At 41.1% G+C, this 23,431-nt stretch overlaps 1 protein-coding gene across 5 annotated transcripts in view; it reads right to left on the reverse strand.

Annotated features, from left to right (window-relative positions):
* septin5a (septin 5a) overlaps nt 1–23,431 on the reverse strand; it is a 118,215-nt gene that overhangs the window by 6,609 nt on the left and 88,175 nt on the right. For 4 of the 5 annotated variants that reach the window (XM_059983181.1, XM_059983180.1, XM_059983183.1 and 1 more), the window contains 7 exons: nt 19,848–19,944; nt 16,249–16,335; nt 15,447–15,570; nt 12,470–12,604; nt 5,334–5,451; nt 4,117–4,218; nt 3,133–3,229 (listed from right to left, as the gene is read on the reverse strand). In XM_059983181.1, coding sequence (XP_059839164.1) covers nt 3,133–3,229; nt 4,117–4,218; nt 5,334–5,451; nt 12,470–12,604; nt 15,447–15,570; nt 16,249–16,335; nt 19,848–19,944 — 760 coding nt within the window. Of the gene's footprint in view, nt 1–3,132; nt 3,230–4,116; nt 4,219–5,333; nt 5,452–12,469; nt 12,605–15,446; nt 15,571–16,248; nt 16,336–19,847; nt 19,945–23,014; nt 23,036–23,431 lie in introns of those variants that run through there. The other variant, XM_059983184.1, reaches the window with a different exon arrangement.

A 23,431-nucleotide genomic window follows, 5' to 3' on the forward strand; every position in this document is an offset into this window, starting at 1 on the left:
GACACAAACAAAACACTCTGAGCAACTCCAAGAAAAGGTTATTGAAAAGCACAAGTCAGGAGATGGATAGCAGAAAATTTCCAAGTCACTGAAGATCCTTTGGAGAACAGTTAAGTCAATCATCAAGAAATGGAAAGAATATGGCACAGCTGTAAATCTGCTTAGAGCAGGCCGTCCTCAAAAACTGAGTGACTGTGCAAGAAGAGGTCTAGTGAGGGAAGCCACCAAGAGACCTTTGACAACTCTGGAGGAGTTACAAGTTTTAGTTGCTGAGATGGGAGAGACTGCACATACAACTGTTGCCCAGGGTGTTTTACAAGTCACAACTTTATGGGAGAGTGGCAAAGAGAAAGCCTCTGTTGGGGAAAAAAAAACTCACATGAAATCTCAGCGAGTTTGCCAGAGGTACATGGGAGAGTCTGAAGTCAGCTGGAAGATGGTTCTACGGCCTGCTCCAACCAAAATTGAGCTTCTGACCATCAGACTAAATACTATGTTTGGTGTTATCAAAACATTGCACATCATCTAAAACACACCATCCCTAATATGAAGCATAGTGCTGGCTGCATCATGATGTGGGGATGCTTCACTGCAGCAGGGTCAGGAAAGCTTGTGAAGGTAGAGGGGAAAATGAATGTAGGAGGGATTGCAGGAGGGAAACCTGATGCAGTCTGCAAGAGAACTGTGACTAGGGAGAAAATCTGTTTTCCAGCAAGACAATGGCCCCAAGCATAGAGCCAAAGCTACACAGGAATGGCTTAAATACAACAAAGTTAATGTCCTGGAGTGGCCAAGTCAGAGTCCAGACCTCAATCCAATTGAGAATTTGTGGCTGGATGTGAAATAGGCTGTTTAGTCATGATCCCCATGCAATCTGACAGCTTGGGTGGTTTTGTAAAGAGAATGGGGAAGAATTGCAGATATGCAAAGTGATGGCGACCTAGCCACACAAAGTCAAGGCAGTAATTGCTGCCAAAGGTGCATCTACTAAACACTGTCTTGAAGGAAGTGAGTAATTATGCAGCCAGGTATTTTGTTCAATAATTGTAATAAATTAAGACCAATTTGTAGAAACTTGTTTTCATTTTGACATAGTCTTTTCTGTTGATCAGTGCAGAAAAAAGCCAAATCAAATCCACTGTGATTCAATGTTGTAAAACAATAAAACATGAACACTTCTAAGGTGGGATGTGTACTTTTTATAGGCACTATACACTACCCAATAAATCCAAACTTTGCCTCTGAATGATACAAATGGGAACTAAATTCAACTGTAGGAGTTCTTGTCAGTACCTCTTCCATCTGTTATCATTCCCTCCACGCCCCAGATTTGGATATTGATGTCATTAGATCAATATACTGTATACATGCCCCTTTTTTATCTGTTCCTATTTTGTGAGGTACAGCAAATATTATATCTGCCATGGTGAACTGATTTTGTTGCTTTTCTTTGATATTTTCCCTCTTGTGCCCTAACAGCTGCTGTCAAGTTACACTGTAGTTCTCCAAGGCAGATCAATCCTTTAGTTACCCAATATGTCGATCCTAATGTGCAATCGTTTATATGGTATCCATGGGAATAGTAGCTGTAGTTCAACCCTGTTTTCATCCACACATGGGCTTGGATTATTGATTACCAGTAAAGTGAATGCTTTGTACCTTTTCCAAGCAAATTTGTATAATGGTTACTGATACTAACATCCGTATGGGAGATTAGTTAGGAAGATTCAGTCACTGGGTATATATAGTGAGGTAGTAAATTGGATTAGACATTGGCTCAATGGGAGAAGTCAGAGAGTGGTAGTGGACGATTGCTTCTCTGAGTGGAGGCCTCGACTAGTGGTGTGCCACAGGGATCAGTGCTGGGTCCATTGTTATTTGTCATCTATATCAATGATCTGGATGATAATGTGGTAAATTAGATCAGCAAATCTGCTGATGATACAAAGGTTGGAGCTGTAGTGGACAGTGAGGAAGGTTTTCAAAGTTTGAGAGGGAATTGGACCAGCTGGAAAAATGGCAGATGAAGTTCAATACAGTGAGGTATTGCACTTTGGAAGAACAAACCAAGGTAGAACATACAAGGTAAATGGTAGGGCACTGAGGAGTGCAGTAGAACAGAGGGATCTGGGAATACAGATACAAAATTCACTAAAAGTGGTGTCACAGGTAGATAGGGTCATAAAAAGACCTTTTGGTACATTGGCCTTTATAAATCAAAGTATTGAGTATAAGAGTTGGAATGTTATGGTGAGGTTGTATAAGGCATTGGTGAGGCTGAATTTAGAGTATTGTGTGCAGTTTCAGTCACCAAATTACAGGAAGGATATTAATAAGGTTGAAAGAGTGCAGAGAAGGTTTACAAGGATGTTGCCGGGACTTGAGAAACTGAGGTACAGAGAAAGGTTGAATAGGTTAGGACTTTATTCCCTGGAGCGTAGCAGAATGGGGAAAGACTTGATAAAGGTATATAAAATTATGAGGGGTAAAGATAGAGTGAATGCAAACAGGCTTTTTCCATTGAGACCAGGGGAGAAAAAAAACCAGAGGACATGTGTTAAGGGTGAAGGGGGAAAAGTTTAAAGTGAACATGGGGAGGGGGGCTTCTTCACACAAAAGGTGGTGGGAGTGTGGAATAAGCTGCCAGATGAAGTAGTAAATGCTTTTAACATTTAAGAAAAACTTGGACAAGATGTGAGGTGCATGGAGGGATTTGGTCCCACTGCAGGTCAGTGGGACTGGGCAGAAACATGGTTTGGCACTGTAGTGTTCTATGGCTCTATGGTTCTATCCAGAATGTTGCCTTAACTAAAGTAAAATGAGTGGGAATTAATGTGAGATACTATAATTTTTTGATCTTTGTTCAGTATCAGGCAATTTTCTTACAGATAATGGTACCAGATCCACTAAAAAATGCCCTTTATTTTACATTTACTCTCCATTATTTTGTCATCTATATTTTTTTTAAGTGTCAGAACAGACATTATGTTTGCACAAAATTCTACTTAAGGAGAAAGTAGGGCATTTGCTCCTGCTGTCAATGATTTAAATGTCAACATCTCCTAGCCACTTTGGACCAGGACCAGGGCTAGGGTTAGACTGGCTCTCCTTCTGCTCCCAGAGCCTGCTCACCTTCTACAATGCCCCAAGGATACAGTCGCCCACGGACCCTCTGACCTCGAGCCTCCACCACTGTATTGCTGCCAATAACTGCAAATGGAATACTCTCCTGTAATCAAGAAGATGCAGGATATTGCATTAAATACAAATGATAAAAATGAAAGGTGAATGAAGTGCAGTAGAAGTCCCTACTGGAAGATATTATCATGATATAGGACCAGCACCAGTATAATAAAGTCTTACTCCATGGACTGACTTGTCCTAATTTCTCCTAATATGGTATCAATTAATAAATATAGCTAGAACAGGGAGGAAGTCAAGGAAGATATTCCTGGGTTTATTGTCAATCTGGGCTATAATTATAGAATTTCTCACAGAACTTTACTTCTACCAATAACAGTCAGCTCAATTATCTGTTTTTCAACAGATAAGTAAAAGAAACAAATGTCCTTCCTAATTTGGTAAATTCCTTGCAATGCTGTAATCCTTGTGGATTATGGCAAGACCCTAACATTAGTTTCCATCATGGGCCCAAGCAAATCTAATGAAGGATGGGACTGAGGTCCTATTTAGCTCTGGGAAGACTGAATTGGGAAACCTCCCTTTCTCCAGACAAGACTTGAATCAGAGCTCTTCTATTAGGGCTGGAGTTAGCTCTGCTGTAGCACTACTCATTGCAACATTCCCGTGCAAGACACAAAAGCCTGTAGCTGCTGGAATCCGGAGCAACAAACAATCTCCTGGAGGAACTCAGCATGTTGAGAAGCATCAGTGCCTGTGGGTGAGGAGAAGGAACTGTTATTTTGACCCAGAATGTCAACAATTACTTTCTCTCCTCTGATGCTGCTCACACCCCCATAATCCTCTAGCATATTCTTTGTTGCAACATATCCCTTCCCCAAGACCTGCATCTATATCCTGATTCTTTCTAAAAGGACCTCCTTTTCTGCCACCTTCCTTTTTCTTACATCTCCCACTCTTGGAATTTCATCTTACCTTTAGTTCTTTATCTTGCTTTTTAAACTCATCATCTTCATCTGAGTCACACTCTGGAAATTGATATATTTTAATTCCATATTGGTCAATTTCATCTCTGATCTACATTGGAACAGGGAAAAACATAATGAAGTTAATAGAGAAATAGAACTGCCTGGGAACTAACAATTACAACAAGGATGTTTGACGTAACGAGACAATGAATTTCAAGAATGACAGACGGTGATTAGGAGTCAGGACAAAAATAGAGAATTAAGCAAAGAAGTGATCAGAGTGGTCGTTCAAGTATGTTGATCAAAACGGGACAAAATGGAAAAAGATTGGGAATATAGAACAAGAATCCCTGACTCATTCAGCATGATGGATCAAAAAATCAAAAAGTCAAAAAAACTGGAGACGCTGGAAAGCAGAAATAAAAGACAGTAAATGCTGGAAATACTCAACAGGCCAGGCTGTATCCATGGGAAGAGAAACAGAGTTAATGTTTAAAATCAAGGACCCTTTGTTGGAACTTTCCACGTGATTTTGTTAATTCTGTTACTTTCTCAATAGATGTAGCCTGAGCTGCTGAGCATTTCCAGCAACTTCTGCTTTTCATGGAGGATGAAGTCCCTGACACCATGTGTGGGTATGGGTTCAGGGTGAGGAACAAGCTTACAACTATGTATCAGAATCTGGTAAACTAGAAGTACTAACCACAAAGGGGATTGCAGAGATGCTAGACTGAGCAGCTAGGTGGGTCAGTGGCTGGGGAATCCACAAAGAGATTCATAAAAAATAAGTGGAGATTTCCAGGTAATGAATGCAGGGGCGGAAGAATGTGGATGTTGGTAAACCCTAGGTTTGTATGTGTAGCTTGACACTGTTGTTAATGATACTTACTATTTCTTTGCAGATGACTGAAAAAATACTGATTGGTTCGTAATTGGACCGATTGAGTCTGTTCAGCTTTTAGTGAACAAGGACACATGTAGAGAATTTTCCCACATTTATTGTGTAGAGGTCAATGTTGTAAATGTAAGAACAGATGATATTTTTAACCTGTGATTGACAAACAATTTAGGCTGTGAATGCCACAGTTCACTGGCCATAATGTGTCATACTTCCCTGGATGTAATAATAGTAATATGGAGGGTGTGTTTTCAGCATGTGGGAGCTGAATTTTACGTTCTTCTTTATCATTGAGACACTGTTATATTATAAATGACTCTTCTCACCCTCTCTTTGAGTTTCTTCACCTCGATGGGGGTAAGCGAGTCTGCTTTAGCAATCACTGGTACAATATTCACTTTCTGATGTAACGCCTTCATAAACTCTGTGTCCAGTGGCCGCAGCCTGTGCACAAGAGATGGAATAAATTACACCAAGGATGGGAAGATTATCCCTCCCTGCAGAGAAAGACAGATCATGTCCATGGACCAAACACACCAGATAAATATTAAATTCACAATGGGTAAAGCTGATCTGCAAGACTAAACATGGAGTAGTGGTGATGTGACCACTTCCCAGTTTCAGTGCATGACGACTGCTTTGCTTTAAGGAGCAATCCTATTCTTCCAGGGCCCACGTAAAGGTATCCAAACTAAACTTCTTGTGTCTTTCTGCTGTGAGGACCACTGATTTCTCTGCCAATGTATTGAAAGTTTGTCTCAAACATCAACCAGACCTAACTAGACCCATGAACCACCCCACCATTGTAAAATGAGTCCAACATCCAAACTCTGTAAACTTGCCCTCCCCCAAAGATAAAACAGAATAAATTTATCAGAGAACACCAACCCTTGTCCAAACCCACAACGTGGACATAAAATGTGCTCACATAGGTGGACCATCTCTAATACAAATCTCAAGCAAATTAAAGACTCTAAAATCTCAAAGAACTAAAGATCAGATGCAGAAAGTTCAACAAAAACCTATTACCATCACAACCATGAGACACGTGCATTCAATCACAATAAACAAATTCAGCAGAATCCTACAGATACACAGTCTCCAATATTCAAGTTAATTCTGTCCTTGATTTAGATCTGTCTTCACCAGGGAGGACACAAGCAATCTCCCAGATGTATGGGTGGGCCAGGGTCATAAGATATCAGAGGAATTGAGACAGATTGACATTAGGAAAGAAGCTGTGATGAGTAGACTGGTAGGACTGAAGGCTAATAAATCCCCGGGTCCAGATAGTCTGCATCCGAGGGTTCTAAAAGAGGTGGCTCAGGAAATTGCGGATGCATTGATAATCATTTTCCAATGTTCCTTAGATTCAGGATCAGTTCCTGAAGGGAAGGAAGGAGAGAACAGAGAACAGCCTAACGTCAGTCGTGGGGAAGATGCTTGAGTCCATTATTAAGGACGAAATAGTGGCACATCTTGATGGCAGTAATAGAATTAGGCCGAGCCAGCATGGATTTACCAAGGGCAAATCATGCTTGACTAATTTGTTGGAGTTTTTTGAGGGTGTACAGGGATGTTAGACGAGGGTAAGCCAGTTGATGTAGTGTACCTAGATTTTCAGAAGGCATTCGATAAGGTGCCACATAGGAGAATGGTGAGTAAAATCAGAGCTCATGGCATTGGGGGCAGGGTTTCAACATGGATAGAAAACTGGTTGGCAGATAGAAAGCAAAGGGTAGCAGTGAATGGGTGTTTCTCGGACTGGCTGGAGGTGACTAGTGGGGTACCACAGGGCTCTGTATTGGGACCACAGCTCTTTACGATTTATGTCAACGATTTAGATGAAGGCATTGAAAACTATATCAGCAAGTTTGCTGACGATACTAAACTGGGTGGCAGTGTGACATGTGAAGAGGACATTAGGAGAATACAGGGAGACTTGGATAGGCTGGGTGAGTGGGCAGATACTTGTCAGATGTCATTCAATGTGAATAAATGTGAAGTTATCCACTTTGGAAGCAGGAACAAGAGGGCAGAGTATTGTCTGAATGGTGTAGAGTTAGGTAAGGGAGAAATGCAAAGAGACCTAGGAGTCCTAGTTCATCAGTCGATGAAGGTGAATGAGCAAGTGCAACAGGCAGTGAAGAGGGCAAATGGAATGTTGGCCTTCATTACAAGGGGAATTGAGTACAAGGGCAAGGATGTCCTTTTGCAGGGCCCTGGTGAGACCACACCTGGAATATTGTGTACAGTTTTGGTCTCCATGTTTGAGGAAGGACATTCTGGCAATTGAGGAAGTGCGGCGTAGATTCACTAGGTTGATTCCTGGGATGGCAGGGCTGTCTTATGCAGAGAGATTGGAGAGATTGGGCTTGTACACACTGGAATTGAGGAGATTGAGAGGGGATCTGATTGAAACGTTTAAGATAATTAAAGGATTTGATAGGATTGAGGCAGGAAATATGTTCCAGATGTTGGGAGAGTCCAGTACCAGAGGGCATGGATTGAGAATAAGAGGTCAGTTATTTAAAACAGAGTTGAGGAAGAACTTCTTCTCCCAGAGAGTTGTGGAGGTGTGGAATGCACTGCCTCGGAAGACGGTGGAGGCCAATTCTCTGGATGCTTTCAAGAAGGAGCTAGATAGATATCTGATGGATAGGGGAATCAAGGGATATGGGGACAAGGCAGGGACTGGGTATTGATAGTGAATGATCAGCCATGATCTCAGAATGGCGGTGCAGACTCGAGGGGCCGAATGGTCTACTTCTGCACCTATTGTCTATTGTCTATTGTCAGGATCAATCCCTAAATTAACAACAGCTCCAGGCATTTCCCATCCAATGGAACTTAAGAATGGGAATAGTCCTTTGAATTTGCTTCACCAAATAACCTGTGACCTAAATAGATATACTTATCTTATCCACATGGCTTAATTAACAAAAGGTAATCAATCTGTGATTGGAAACTGAATTTATCAATAATCACTTTAGAAAAAGTAAGTTCCAGTAAACTACCAACCCTTTCTAAGGAGAAGTCATCCAATTTTATTTCTGAAGAACCTACCTCTAATCTTTACACCCCGAACTCCTGATTCTCAAACTCCCATCAGCAATGAAAGGCCAGATGAAATGTCTCAACTCAAAATGTCAGCTGCCACAGATGCTTCCTCATTCATTGAATTCCTCCAGCAGCTTTCTCTTTAGATCCAGATTCAAGCATCTGCAGTCTCCTAGTATCTCTATTTGCCCCATCAGTTTCATGTCACATGCTAAAAACCCATCAAATCCTTTCTCAACCTCTAAACTAGTCATAACATCATAGAAAACTACAGCAGAAAAACAGGCCCTTTATCCCATCTAGTTCATGCTGAACAATTTAAACTGCCTACTCCCATTGGCCTGCACCATAGCCCCACATATCCCTCACATTCATGTACCCATCCAAATTTCTCTTAAACATTGAATCAGAACTTCATCCACTACTTGCGTTCCACACTCTCACCACCCTCTGAGTGAAGAAGTTTCCCCTCATGTTCCACTTAATCATTTCACCTTTCACCCTCAACCCATGACCTCTAGTTATAGTCTCACCAACCTCAGTGGAAAAAGCCTGTTTGCATTTACTTTATCTATACACCTCATAATTTTGTTACCTCTATCAAATCTCCCCTCATCCTTCTACATTCAAGGGAATAACTTTCTATTCTATTCAATCTTTCCTTATAACTCATGTCCTCCAGACCCAGCAACATTCTTGTAAATTTTCTCTGCACTCTTTCAACTTTATTTTCATCTTTCTTGTTGGTAGGTGACCAAAGCTGCACACAGTACTCCAAATTAGACCTCATCAACATATTATACAACTTCAACATAACATCGCAATTCCTGTACTCAGTACCTTGATCTACAAAGGGCAATGTGCCAAAAGATTTCTTTATGATCCTATCTACCTGTGATGCTACTTTCAATGAATTATGGAGCTATATTCTCAGATCCCTTTGGTCCACCACATTCCTCATTATTGTTCAGTGTGTAAGATCTACCCCAGTTGGTCCTCCCAAAGTGCAACACCTCGCACTTGTCTGCATTAAATTCCATCTGCCACCTTTCAGCCCATTTTTCCATCTGGTCCCAATCCTTCTGCACGCTTTGATAACAAGTCTTCCTCGTTGTCCACTACATCTCCACTTTTGGTGTCATCCACAAATTTGCTGATCCAGTTGACCACATTATCATCCAGTTCATTGATAGAGATGACAAGTAACAACAGACCCAGCACCGATCCTTGCGGCACTCCACAATTCCCTGGCTTCCAGTTAGAGAGGCAACCATCTACTACCATTCTCAGGCTTCTCCCACAAAGTCTATCTCTAATCCAACTTACTACCTCCTCTTGAATGCCACATGACTGAACCTTCCTGACTATGCGGAACTTTGTCAAATGCCTTGCTGAAGTCCATGTAGACAACAGCCACTGCCTTCCTGGTAACATCTTCGGAAAAATCTATTAAGATTGGTCAGACCTGAATGACTACTCACTAAGCCATGCTGACTATCCCTAATCAATCAGACATACTTTATTGATCCTGAGGGAAATTGGGTTTCATTACAGCCGCACCACCAAGAATAGTGAAGAAATATAGCAATATAAAACCATAAATAATTAAATAATAATAAGTTAATCATGCCAAGTGGAAAAATAAGTCGAGGACCAGCCTATTGGCTGAGGGTGTCTGACACTCCAAGGGAGGAGTTGTAAAGTTTAATGGCCACAGGCAGGAATGACTTCCTATGATGCTCAGTGTTACATCTCGGTGGAATGAGTCTCTGGCTGAATGTACTCCTGCGCTTAACCAGTACGTTATGAAGTGGATGGGAGTCATTGTACAAGATGGCATGCAACTTGGACAGCATCCTCTTTTCAGACACCACTGTCAGAGAGTCCAGTTCCACCCCCACAACATCACTGGCCTTACGAATGAATTTGTTGATTTTGTTGGTGTCTGCTACCCTCAGCCTGCTGCCCCAGCACACAACAGCAAACATGATAGCACTGGCCACCACAGACTCGTAGAACATCCTCAGCATCGTCCGGCAGATGTTAAAAGACCTCAGTCTCCTCAGGAAATAGAGACGGCTCTGACCCTTCTTGTAGACAGCCTCAGTGTTCTTTGACCAGTCCAGTTTATTTATCCCTATCTATCCAGATACTCATATATCCGGTTCCTTAGAATATCTTCCAGTAACTTATCCACCACTGACGTCAGGCTCACCAGCCTATATTTTCCTAGTTTATTCTTAGAGCCTTTCTTAAACAGCAGAACAACATTAGGTATTCTCCAGTCCTCTGGCACCTCACCTGTCGAAAAGGATGATTTAAATGTACTTGCCTCCCACAGGAACACATTGTCAGGCCCTGGTGATTTATCCATCCTAATTTGCCTCAAGACTGCAAACACCTCCTCCTCTGTAATCTGTATAGGGCCCATGACCTCCCTGCGGCTTTGCACTGCTATAGACTCTGTATCTGCCACCTGAGTAAATACAGATGCAAAAAATCCATTTCAGATCTTCCCCATCTCTTTTAGCTCCACGCATGGATTGCCACTCTGATCTTCCAGAGGAATAATTTTTATTTCCAGAGGAATAATAGCATACTTTTTCTATGCCTTATTTTAGTCCTCCTGATTCCTTTCTTTCTCTCTGCTATGCACCTCCTTTTTTATTCTTAACCAGGGCCTCAATATCTCTTGAAAACCAAGGTTTCCTAAACCTGTTATCTTTACTTCTTATTCTGACAGGCACATATAAGCCATGTGCTCTCAAATTTTCACCTTTGAAGGCCTCCTACTTACCAAAAGCACCTTTGCCAGAAAACAGCCTGTCCCACAATCCATACCTGCTGGATCCTTTCTGATATCATTAAATTTGGCCTTTCTCCAATTCAGAATTTCAACCCAAGGATTAGACCTTTCCTTTTCTGTAACGAGATTGAAACTAATGGCATTATGATCACTAGGTGCAGAGAGTTCCTCTGCACAATCTGCCCTGTCTCATTCCTAATAAGAGATCAAGTATTGTATACTCTCTCTTTTGGACTTCTATGTACTGATTAAGGATACTTTTCTGAACACATGACAAACTCTGTCCCATCTAGTCCTTTAACAGCATGAGAGTCCCAGTCAATATGTGGAAAGTTAAAATCACCTCCTAATCACAACTTTATATTTCTTACAACAGTCAGCAATCTTTCTACAAATTTGTTCCTCTAAATCCTGCAGACTATTGTGTAGTCTATAATATAGCCCCATTAACATGATCATACCTTTCTTATTCCTCAGTTCAACCCATAAAGCCTCACTACATGAGTTCTCCAGTCTGTCCTGACTGAGCACTGCCATGACATTTTCCCTGTCTAGTAATGCCACCCCTCCCCCTTTAACCTTTGGAATTTAGATTTTGTTCTAGTAAACTCCTTCCAAGACTCAATATTTGTTTTTTGGACAATGTTTGACCTTTGAATAGACCATAAGATATAAGAGCAGAATAGGATATTCAGTCCATCAAGTCTGCTCCACAGATACATTTTACCCATCAGCAAATCCAATCAGTTTGGTGTGACATTTTCCTGCCACAAATTGTTAGCACAGCCTTACCCAAATTCTAACGTTGTAGTTGCTGTGTCACAATTTTCTCTTGCAAACACAACTCTGAACTCAACTATTGGGTAAATGTTTACACAATATTAGGCTGTTAAGTAATGTTGCTTATTACACATGATTAAACTTTGCATGCCTTTCTTCCCAATTGGCTCTAGTGCAGGAACCTACTCTGAATACACTGTAGAAACTCATTGTTTCCTTGATTACTTCAATATCTTTTCAAAGTTCAGACCACTCTTCTCACATTTGCCTCTCCGATGACCCCACAATATTGTTAACACCAGTACCCCCCCCCCACAAACTTGGTGAACAGCAGAACACAATCACACAAAATTAGTATTAGTATTTGGATCATCAGAGTTTCTCTTTCATCCATCAGAGATATTTATCAGGAGTGCTGCATATGTAGGGCCCTTAGCATTGTCAATGATCTCCCTCATCTGTCCAACAAACTCTTTTTGAAACACCCACCATCAAGCAAGAAGTACTGTAGCATTAGGTTAAGAACCTTTAGGATGGGAAACAGCTTCTTCCCCCAAGATATGAGACTACTGAACTCCCCGCCACCACCCAGGTCACATCATGCATGCAGCAGCAGTGGTATTATACTGTTTACTTTTCAACTTGAATCATAAATGCACCTGATTATTAATTTACTAGTGGTAATATTATTTTATGTATTGTGTGTGTGAGTTATATGTACTGTGTTGTGCACTTTAGACTGGAAGAACATTGCTTCATTTGGCCGCATACATACGTACAGTTGAATGACAATAAACTGAACTTGAACCCTCTTACCCGTGTCCATAGGGAGAGATAAAATACAGGCAGCAGTGGACACGGTTATCCTGAATGTTCTTCCGGTTTAGGCCACTCTCATCTCGGAAATACTGCTCAAACTGTTGGTCAATGTAGTCCGCTATAGGCTTCCAGCTGTCACAAAAGAAGAGAATGAGGTCAAATGGAATGTGGGCTCACGACTTTGACAAAAGCAGCAATTGAATTTGCTTGGTCTTCATCCATTAGAGACTGATTTACAACCTCTGGAAGTGTGGGGACAAGGCAGCAATGCAGTTGATACCATTTTCAACAGTGTTTGTTATTGTTCAACCTCTCTGACACAGAAGCCTATGAAACAGAGCACAGAAAGTGAAGGTCCTTTCAACGAGGTTTGTTGCAGGCTCATCATATCCACATGACACTCCTCGTCATCTCCTGCCAAAGCCACATCATGCACTAATCTCCATCTTACTCATACTCCTCTCAGCCTGTCTCTCTCTAGCTCTTTGGCCCAGGAATTAGTTGGGTGCTCTGTACAGTCATCATAATCTGACTATGCATCCGGATTATGATCGATGTTAGCACAGTAACTACAAATTGGAATATTTGGCACCTGTCTAGCCTGGCTCAAAATTTCAATTCATTGTCGTACATGTCCCTGAGACATCCTACAACATGGCCTTTGAGAAATGCTTGCAGCATCACCATTGAAGGTTTCCGTACCCTGTCAGTACCAGTGGTGTGTGCTTGGTATTATGAATAAAAATATACATTTTAAAGTATTATTTGTCTTTATTATTGTTCAAGCTTTATCAGTTGTGCATCTCTAAAACAGGAGAACATCTGTTGTTGTTTCACTGTATGACACTGGGGCCCCTTTGTATCTTCTAATGGCTTTAGTTGAAAGATTAGACTCATCACTTATACTAAATAGCAGCCTATTTGGTGGAAAGTATTCTTAATATAAACAGGAGACTAATAATAACCATATTTCCTACTGTTGATCAATTAATAAACATTTATCACATGTCTGACAATAACTTGTCTGCTTTTCTGTGAAACTGTCATTGACCCACAGAGAAACAGACCATTCAGCCCACTGTCCATGCTAGCCATCCACACCATTCCCATTCTTCAGCACTCGGACCATAGTGTCCTGGGATCCTCTGCGTCCACCTAAGAGAACAGATGGGATCCACTCATCCCATTAGTCACAGCGGAGGGATGCAGTTGGTTTAGCTACAGCCTGACAATCCCAGACACTACGGTTCAATCCTGGCCTCTGGTGCTCTTTGCATGAGTTATGCACCTTCACCCTTTGACCACACGGATTTTCTCTGCGTGCGCCAGTTCCCCACCCCCCAACACGCTACAGCATTCAGACTGGCAGATTAATTAGTCAGTGTAAACTGTCCTCTGTGTAGCTGAGTGGCACAATCTGGGGAATCTGGATTTAGACTCTAATTTTAAGTGTGTTTTGAAAGAACAGATATATTCAATGAGATGCAGATCTTGATAAAATGCGAACAATTTTAAAATTTCTTAAATAAATGCTTATTTTGACTGCATATTTTGCACTGCAATATACACGGTACCTGTAAGTGAGTGAAGTAAGTGTTGGTATCACATTACACAGATAAAATGAGCAGCTGAGAGTAGCCACAGGTTTTACAGTACTGCCAGACAATAAAGGGTTAAATTATTATTCAGCAAGTGAAAGCTCTCATTTCCTTGCCCACATGGCAGAGGGGCTGAGGTGTTGATGTATTCCAGACAGGAGAACAGAGCAACTTTCACTGCTCTGATTCCATGTGGACATTCTAAATAAAATGTTCTATATATACAATATAGCTGCAAGACATCCTTCTTCTTGAAATCCTGACCTTAGCACTGAGGCCTAGTTTAGTAAATCTGCGTACGATTGGAAAATTCAGTGGTGCTCACAGAACTATTAATCCATCACCACACCCTGCAGCTTGGAAAGCATTCAATACTCACAAGTAAGGAAAATAGTTTGACATTTTTGGGATATGTTCACACAATAATATTATTTGATTATCTATGTGGAAACAGGAAAAAGTTCAGATTCTGATTTATTCTCCATGCATACATTGAAAAATATAGTGAAATGTGCAGCTTGCATCAAAAATCAATACACAGCAGGGATGTGCTGGGGGCAGCCCGCAGCCCGCAGGCGTTGCCACACATTCTAGCACCAACATAGTATGCCCTTAATGCTCAGCAGAACAACAAGCAACACAGCAACAAAAGCAAAACAATCTTGGTTGGTCTTTTATCTCACATCATTTTCTTACATTTGCTTTTTATCCCGACTCTCTTAATGTATCTAAAAAATATCCTAAGAATTTTGTCTCTATGAGATCCTTCCTCATTGTTCTTCTCTTCAGCCAGTTGTCCCTACTCTCCATCCATGGATGATCTCATTTTCCTGCCCTTTCCCCATAACCAAGCTCATCTTGTTCATAAATGACTCACATTAACACCATTTTCAATGACTTTCTTTGACTGGAGTAGATAAGAGTACAAAAGGTACACTCTCTGAGAGTTACTTTAGTTCTTCTACTATGCCCAGGCAGAAATGCCACTGATAATATCAGTTTCTCAGGTAATATTGACAATTGTTGGTGCTTCCCAATTTTACCACCAAAAAGACTGATATGGTGTGAGTCCAGATTTATCCTTCAATAAAGCTTAACCATACGTGCAAATCTTTTGGCTTGAATCCAACTATAGACATTATTCCTTTACAGAACAACAGATGTTGGCTAGTCAGCTGGTTGTACTTCATGCATGATTCAACTCATTCCTGGAAAATTCATTATCGTAACCTAATTTGGCACTTAGTGTACCAGTTAAAGGAAAATAATCCACCAATCTGAGTTTTGCAATTTTCTGTCAACTGCTCCTTGGGAACAGAATTCTATATTCCCATAACAGTTGTGTGAAGTTCATCAATGGCAAAGCATAGGATTACCTTTGGATGTTATTCACTGCATCTCCAAATCCAGGAGTATCAACTATTGTCAGCTTTAGTTTGACACCTTTCTCTTCAATGTCTACTGTGTGCTTTGTAATCTCCACTGTTTGGTTGATTCTCTCTGTGAAGTAAAGATGAGGAAAATGTGAGGATTGAGTATAATAAATACATCGCATCTCCCTACTCATCCAAAGCTCCATCTGGTTTATGCATTAGACAATTTTCGAGAATTATAGACGTTGGTTGAGTTTGCTTACCCCTTTAATATTAACTCCATAAGTTATGGGGCAGAATTAGCCTATCGATTCTGCTCCCTCATTCAACCATGGCAAATTTATTATTCCCTCTCAAACCCATTGTCATTCCCTCATTGCCTAGCACAAGATCCAGTATGGTCTCTCCACTAATTGGCCTGTCTACATATTGTGTCAGAAGTCCTTCCAGGACACAACTAACAAAATCTCTCCCTGTACCTTTAGAAACATTTAAACCCCTGAACTTCCAGTAGCATTCCTGCCCTTGTGACGTCCAAGTCTCTTTAATGGCCACCTTGTCAATTGCGGGATGAGTAGGAACAAATCAAACATCCAGCACAGGTCACCACCACTTCTACCACCCAGTAGCAGCTCACAGTGGAAAGCATTCACTATGGCAACAACTACTGAATCCCCTACAACAATGTTCCCAATTCCCAGCAATTAGCCCAAATAGCAGGATAAAATCTACCTCGTTCCTTGAGCTGAACTCCCCCAGCACCATTAACTGCATTACCATTGCTGTCGACCCCTTTGGTTCTTACCTTCAGCATTGAGGAGCTTTCTGTCTTTGTAAAGATCTGTAAGGAACAAGCTCTTGACCAACGTGGATTTCCCCAGCCCTGACTCTCCTGCGGGGAAAGCAAAACTTAATTTAGACAATGTGTGTTTAGAGAGCTAAATTTCATAAATAAAACTTTCAAATGGCAAACTTATACTTCCAATCATGCACCAGTCTGCCCAAAACTCATTATTTTACTGTCAGATCCCATCGTTCACTTCCTTAGTTACATGGTAGATAAAATTAACAACTGATTGATATTAAGAACAGTGAGGAAAGGTAGTACACACTAAAAGGTACAACTTTTAAGAGAGGCAGGAACTGAGATTGCATATAACCAGGTTTTTATGAAGCAGATGGAATCCTCGAACCATAAGACCATAAGGCATAGGAGTAGAATTAGGCCATTGGGCCTATCAAGTCTGGCTGATTTTTATACCTCTCGAATCCATTCTCCGGCCTTCTCCTCATAAATTCTGAAAGCTAAGATAGTTTTGATTAACTTAAGTGATGGCTTTAATGATGAAAGAAGTACTTTGATGAAGGAAATGCAGTGTATACCATGTATGACACATAAGGCTTGTTGTATAAAAATGAAAGATATGGAACAGGAACATATCAGAATGGTGAGGGAAAGCCTTTGAAAAGCAAACACATTTATTTATTGAGAAAAAATATCCAATATTACATGTACTTGTTGGAAAAAGTATGTGAACCTTTGCTTTCAGTAACTGCTGTAGCTCCCTTATAGAACAATATCTGCAACCAAACATATTCAATAGCTGTTATCAGTCCTGCCCATCAGCTTGGAGAAGCTTTAGATCATTCCTCCTGACAAAACTGCTTCATCTCTGGGATGTAAGTGGCTTCCTTACATGAACTGATTGTTTCAAGTCCTTTCACAACATTTCTATAGGGCTAAGATCAGGACCCTGACTCGGCCATTCCAAAACACAAATTTTCTTCTTTTTAAACCATTCTGTTGTTGACTTACCCATGTCTTTCAGATTATTCTCTTCCTGCATAATCCAATTCCTATTAAGCTTCAGGTGATGGACCGCTACCCTGACATTCTTCTGTAAGATGTCTTACTACAATTTTGAATTAATTGTTCCCTCAACCATTGCAAGCTGTCCAAGGCCTGAGGCAGCAAAGCAGCCCCAAACCATGATGCTCCTTCCACCATGCTTCACAGGTGGGATGAGGTTTTGGTGTTGGTGTGCAGTGCCCTTTTTCTCCCCAAACATAGCAATCTGCATTTCTGCCAGAAAGTTCAACTTCTGTCTCATCTGTCCACAGGACATTGTCCCAGAAACATTGCAGAACATCCAGGTGGTCTTTTGCAAACTGGAGATATGCAGCAATGGTTTTGTTTTTTTTTGGAGAGCATGGTGTTCTTCTATGAAGTGTTTTTCTCATAGTGGACACATGAACAGAGATTTTAGCAAGCTCTGGAGATCTCTGCAGGTCGTTTACTATTACCCTTGTTTTCTTTTTCACCTCCTTCAGCATTGCACATTGCCCTCTTGGTGTGATCTCTGCACGATGCCCTCTCTTAGAGAGAGTCACAACAGAACTGAGTTTCCTCCATTTGTAGACAATTTCTCTTACTGTGGACTGATGAACTTTAGAAATGCTTTTGTAGCATTTCCCAGCTTTACAATTCTTCTAAGGTCGTCTGAAAGTTGTTTTGATTGAGACATGGTGCCCATGAACAGATCTTTCTTGAGAAGAACAGGTCCTGTCAGTAACCTGACTTTGTGTGTCCTTTTTATTGAGTTGGGCACCTCTACAACCCACACCTCCAATCTCATCTTTCTGAATGGAACACATTACTCCAAATAACTTCTGTAGAAGGTTCCTGTGAAACCCAGAGGTTCACAAGGTTTTTCCAACAAATACATGTAATATTGGATCATTTTTCTCAATAAATAAATAAATGAGCAAGTATAATGTTTTTATGTGTTGTTTATTTAATTGGCTTTTCTTTATCTAGTTTTAGGCCTTATGTGAAGAATTGATCACGTTTTAGGTCATATTTAACCAGAAAATTCTACAGGGCTCACAAACATTCTAGCAGCACTGTATCAACTAATGGTACATGGATTAGGAATACAGAGTTAAGGTTTTCTGCAAAAATTATAGGAGTCTATGAGGAATTCGTTCTTAAACACAGTAAATATTGATCATTGGTACCTACTGCTTGAGATGGAAGATGAGTTCCGTAACAATTTAGAAAGGAAATTAAATACTTACTTGTAGAAAAATTCTGCCAGGTAGTGAATGGATTGAAGGGAATGGGATGTACTGGAGTGCTCTACAGAGAGACAGTATAGACTAAGGCTTCCTTCTTCCAATTATGACTCTATGAAATGTAATCAATTTTGGAAACAGTAGGAGTGAGACATTTTTTTAGAAAACCCATGAAAATAATAACAATTTGAAATGTTTAGAATTTGTCATTTGCCTCATAGCTCTACAATTATATATACTTTTTTGCAACTTGTACATCCCACAAGTATGCACACTCCCAAACAACTTCCATTTCTGATTAAACTGACAATGTAGAAGAACTACCAGCTTCTCAATGTTTTGCCCAAGCAGCAATGATTAATGGCCTATTGTTAAGCATGTGCCACACCTTGCAGCAGGCAGGAGAGAATGGATGTGCTGTCTTTACGACAGTTATTTAGTTTATAATATTTTCGCTTAGTAATTCATTCAATAGTATTTTCTAGTTAGAATTAGAAGTGTTTAAAGTATATTCATTGCATGTAAAATATATCGGCATGCGATGACGTCACATCCGGTTTCGCCGCGTCTTGTGGGAAAACACCGGTTTGAAATTAGCGCGAGGGTGGGGGCTTTCCACGAGGCTCACCTGAGCAGAAGTTAGTTTGCAGGCATGAGAAATCACAGTGAGAGCAACGCTGTAAGTTAATAGATAATCGATATATTAACTAAGATGTTAATGCCGATCCTGTTAGAAGTAACGACGGTAGATAATGTTTATGCTTTCGTTAGTTAAAGAGTCGCGGATAGTTTGCATGGAAGTGTATTTAAAGTAGTCAATGGAGCAGGTAAACTCTCCCTGTATACTGCACCTTAGTGTAATGTAGTTATAGTCACCTTTGCAAGTATTTATACTTGAAATGTGATATTAAGGAAGGAACAAATACTGTATCAATCTTGTATTGTTTTATCAACAGTTTTCACCATATGTTAATGTGAAGAGTGAACAGTAAATGGTTAATCTTACTGCGATCTGGTTTGCATTGGCTGTGGTTTATCCGGACGTTAAATTCGGCGTTCGTTACACCCGAAGGAGAACGTTACAATGGATTTTGACAGTTTTCCTTTGCTTATCAATGAACATCTCACCTTTCACAAAGATATGCCACTTTCAACAAACCAAAGGAAAAATGACATTCATGAATTGCCTTTCACAAACTCAGAGAAATCTAAAGCACTATACAACCAATCACCACTGCAATTTTGCATGTCAGAATTTCATCTTGTTATACTATTCATCATTATTCTGTGTGATGGGTTTTAAAGAATGTTAGCAGTTGGCATTCGTACCTGCAACCATTAATGTGAAGTCAAATCCTTTCTTCACCGATTTGCGATGGACTTGGTTGGGAAGCGTGGCGAATCCCACATATTCTTTTTCCACATCCTGAAACAAGCAGAACACAGATTTAAATGAGGCAATACCTGGGGATCACACAACAAGGGCCAAGAAGAGTACCTCGTACCTGCTTACTCCATTACAAAGAAATGCACACAATTTATGAATAGTAGACTGGAGATCCCAACACATATTCTCCTTGCATGAGGTGCATAAAGTGGGCAGCATGGTAGCATAGTGGTTAGCACAATGCTGTACAATACAGGTGACCTGGGTTCAATTCCCGCTGCTGCCTGTAAGGAGTTTGTACGTTCTCCCTGTGACCACAAGGGTTTCCTCTGGGTGCTCTGGTTTCCTCCCACAGCCCAAAGACATACCAGGCAGGTAGAATCATTATAACTTGTCCCTGATGAGGCTAGCATTAAGCTGGGGCATTGCTGATTTGCCATGGCTTGCAGGGCCGGAGGGGCCAACTCAGCACTACTTCTCAATCAATCAATAAAACGACTGCCTGAAAATGGAGGGGGTTTTTTGTGACTTTGTTGCAGTCACAACTTGGTTTCATCAGCTGAAAATTCCAGATGACAACATCACTTTTTGTTGAATCTGAAGATGAAATTTTGATCTCTCAATCTTCCTTCACTTGGCAAAGATGAACTCTTGATCTATCAATCCATCTTGTCTTGGCCCTGGTACTTTATTTGTCTACCTGCGCCTCACTTTCACTGTAACAGAATGATTCGGATGCATTCCTCAAGCTGCACTTCATTGACTACAGCTTGGCATTCAATGCTAACATCCCATCAAAACTAATCAATAAGCTTCAAGTCCTAGGCATCGTTTTCCTCCACTTGCAGACCACAATTAATTCAGATTAGCAACAACAATCTCAGCCAGCACAGGTGCACCACAAGACCGTGTGCTTAGCCCCCTGCTCTACTCGCTTTGTACTTATGACTGTGAGGTTAAGCACAGCTCCAATACCATATTTATGTTTGTTGACAATTCCACTATTGGCTGAATCAAAGGTGGTGATGAATCAGCTAAAGGAGGGAGACTGAAACTCTGACTGAGTGGTTCCACTGACTGATTACTGGCTTCAGGAGGAAGACACCAGAGGTCCATGAACCAGTTCTCATCAGATCAGTGGTGGGAAGGGTCAGCAACTTTAACTTCATTGGTGTTATTTCAGAGGATCTGTCTTAGGTCAAGGATGTAAGTTCCACTATGAAGAAAACATGCCAGCACCTCTGCATAGAAGGTCGTGAAGATTCGGAAAGCAGCACCCAACTTCAAGGACTCCCACCACCCAGGCCGTGCTCTCTTCTCACTGCTGCTATCAGGAAGGAGGTAAGGGAGCCTCAGGACCTACACTATCAGGTTCAGAAACAGTTATTCCCCCTCAACCACCAGGTTTTTGAATCAGTAGGGATAACTTCACACGCCCCATCACTAAACTGTTCCCACAACCTATGGACTCACTTTCAAGGACACTTCATCTCATGTTCTTGTTATTTTTTGCTCATTTATTTATTTATGATTATTATTATTATTATTTCTTTTTTATTGCAGTTTGTTGTCTTCTTAGTTAAACACTTCATGCAAACTCCTGCAGTTGGGCTTCAGGCTGGGACAGAGGGAGGTGATTGGGGAGGGCAGGGTATTGGCCAAACAGGATGCTGGAATTGGAGAGAAGATTGGGAGAGGATTTAGAGAGCTGAGAGGAATGGGGATATATAGAGAGGGTGGGGTTACAGAATGCCTTCCAGATTAGAGAGCAGTAGGGGATGAAGGTCGAAAGGACCAAGGAACATAGAGGACGTCTGAGAGTTGGGGAAAGATTGGGTTAGGAAGGATTGGGGAGCACTGAGGATTCTAGCAGTAGAACTGGCAGGATGACAGTATTTATGGCAGTAAAGATATCCTGAGTGAGACAAGATAATCAGGCAGTCAGGAAAGAATTAGTGGGTGTTGGGAAGGCAATGAATGGATTGTAGGGAAGCTAGTGATGGAGTAGTCACTGAGGAGATGGAAGCAGAGAATTGAGGAAACACTCAACAGGTCAGCCGGCAGCTGTGTGAAGGAAAAAAGAGAGATAGTATTTCAAACAGTTGCAGAAGGGAGAGTCAACCTGAAAGAGGATGGAAGTCCAGGATAGGTTGTATTCACCTTAACTTCGATCATTTTTATTTTATGAACAGTTACCAACAAAAGCCAATACTTATTGCCTGATCTTCATGAAACCTTCTCAACCGTTTTGGTGAAGATACACTCACAATATTTTTGGTGAGGGAGTTCCAGGGTGTAGAATCAAGGACAGTAAAGGAATAGTGATGTATTTTCAAGGCAGAGTATTGTATTGGTCTCATTGTTTATGGGATATGTTATGAAGTATATGCAATCCTACATATGCTCAGTCATTAGGCCAGTGATGGGTAGCACGGCTCATTAACCAGCTGAAATGACAAGACATCAAGAGGCAGCCTGATAAGTGGGAATGACAGATAAGTGAATTATCAACATAATGATGACCACAGCAGAGAACACCAGAACTTCCTTCCCACAGTTCTTCTGCTGTAAGTGATAGATGTTGAGAACAGTGGAACCAACATGTGCAAATTCAGATAGGGCGGAAGAGAACATAAAATGCCCCAGAGCACCTAATACACTACAGATTACTTTGAGGCATTGTCACCGTGGTTAGATAGGCCATGTTGTTATGGTGCACTGTTGTTATTTGGCCCTCTTACACGCCACTAACTCACAAACATCATGCAAATGACAGATGTTTATTCTTCTTTCTGTTGAAGGAAGAACAATGGGGGGGGGGGAGTCTGTCAATCTTGCTATTATTTTCTGCATTGGGTCAAGGAATCATCAGAATTTCCTGCAGTTCAATATCATGCACATAAGACTTCACCTCTGATACTGCAACAGACAAGAATGTACTAAAGCCTAATAAGCCTGCAAAATAAGTTTCACAGTCTGTGTGGGTTTTGTTCTGGGTGAACTTCTTTTCCCATGTGTTCCTCATCAACAGTTCCCGCAGGTTCCCACAGGGAGGATCATGGTGTAGCCAGTGTTTTGAAATTACTAGCAGCTAAACATCAGTGCTTACCATTGGCTACAGAGTCCTAGTCATAGTGTCCATTGGGTGACCCCTGTTCTTGAGTTATTCCATTTAGGACTTTTCCGGCACATATACTTCGATGGTTGTGTAGGTATGGCAGTAGGTTTGCAGATAGCAAAATCATTAAGGAAAAGAAGCATTTTGTGAGAATGGAGCAGTTAACTGCTCATTAAATAGAGCAACCCCATAAAATGTGGGTTCCTCATCCCTACCTCCTTTCCATTCTCTCTCCATTCTTTCTCTTATCCACCATGATGAAGAGTTTTGAGAGATTGGTTATGAAGCGCATCAACTCCTGCCTGAAGAGTGACCTGAATTTGCCTACCATCACAACAGCTCAGCCGCAGATGCCATTTAATTGGCACTTCATTTAGCTCTGGAACAGCTGGGCGGTGATGATGCCAA

The sequence above is a fragment of the Hypanus sabinus genome, chromosome 10 (assembly GCF_030144855.1).
Source record: "Hypanus sabinus isolate sHypSab1 chromosome 10, sHypSab1.hap1, whole genome shotgun sequence".
Taxonomy (NCBI): Eukaryota; Metazoa; Chordata; class Chondrichthyes; order Myliobatiformes; family Dasyatidae; genus Hypanus; species Hypanus sabinus.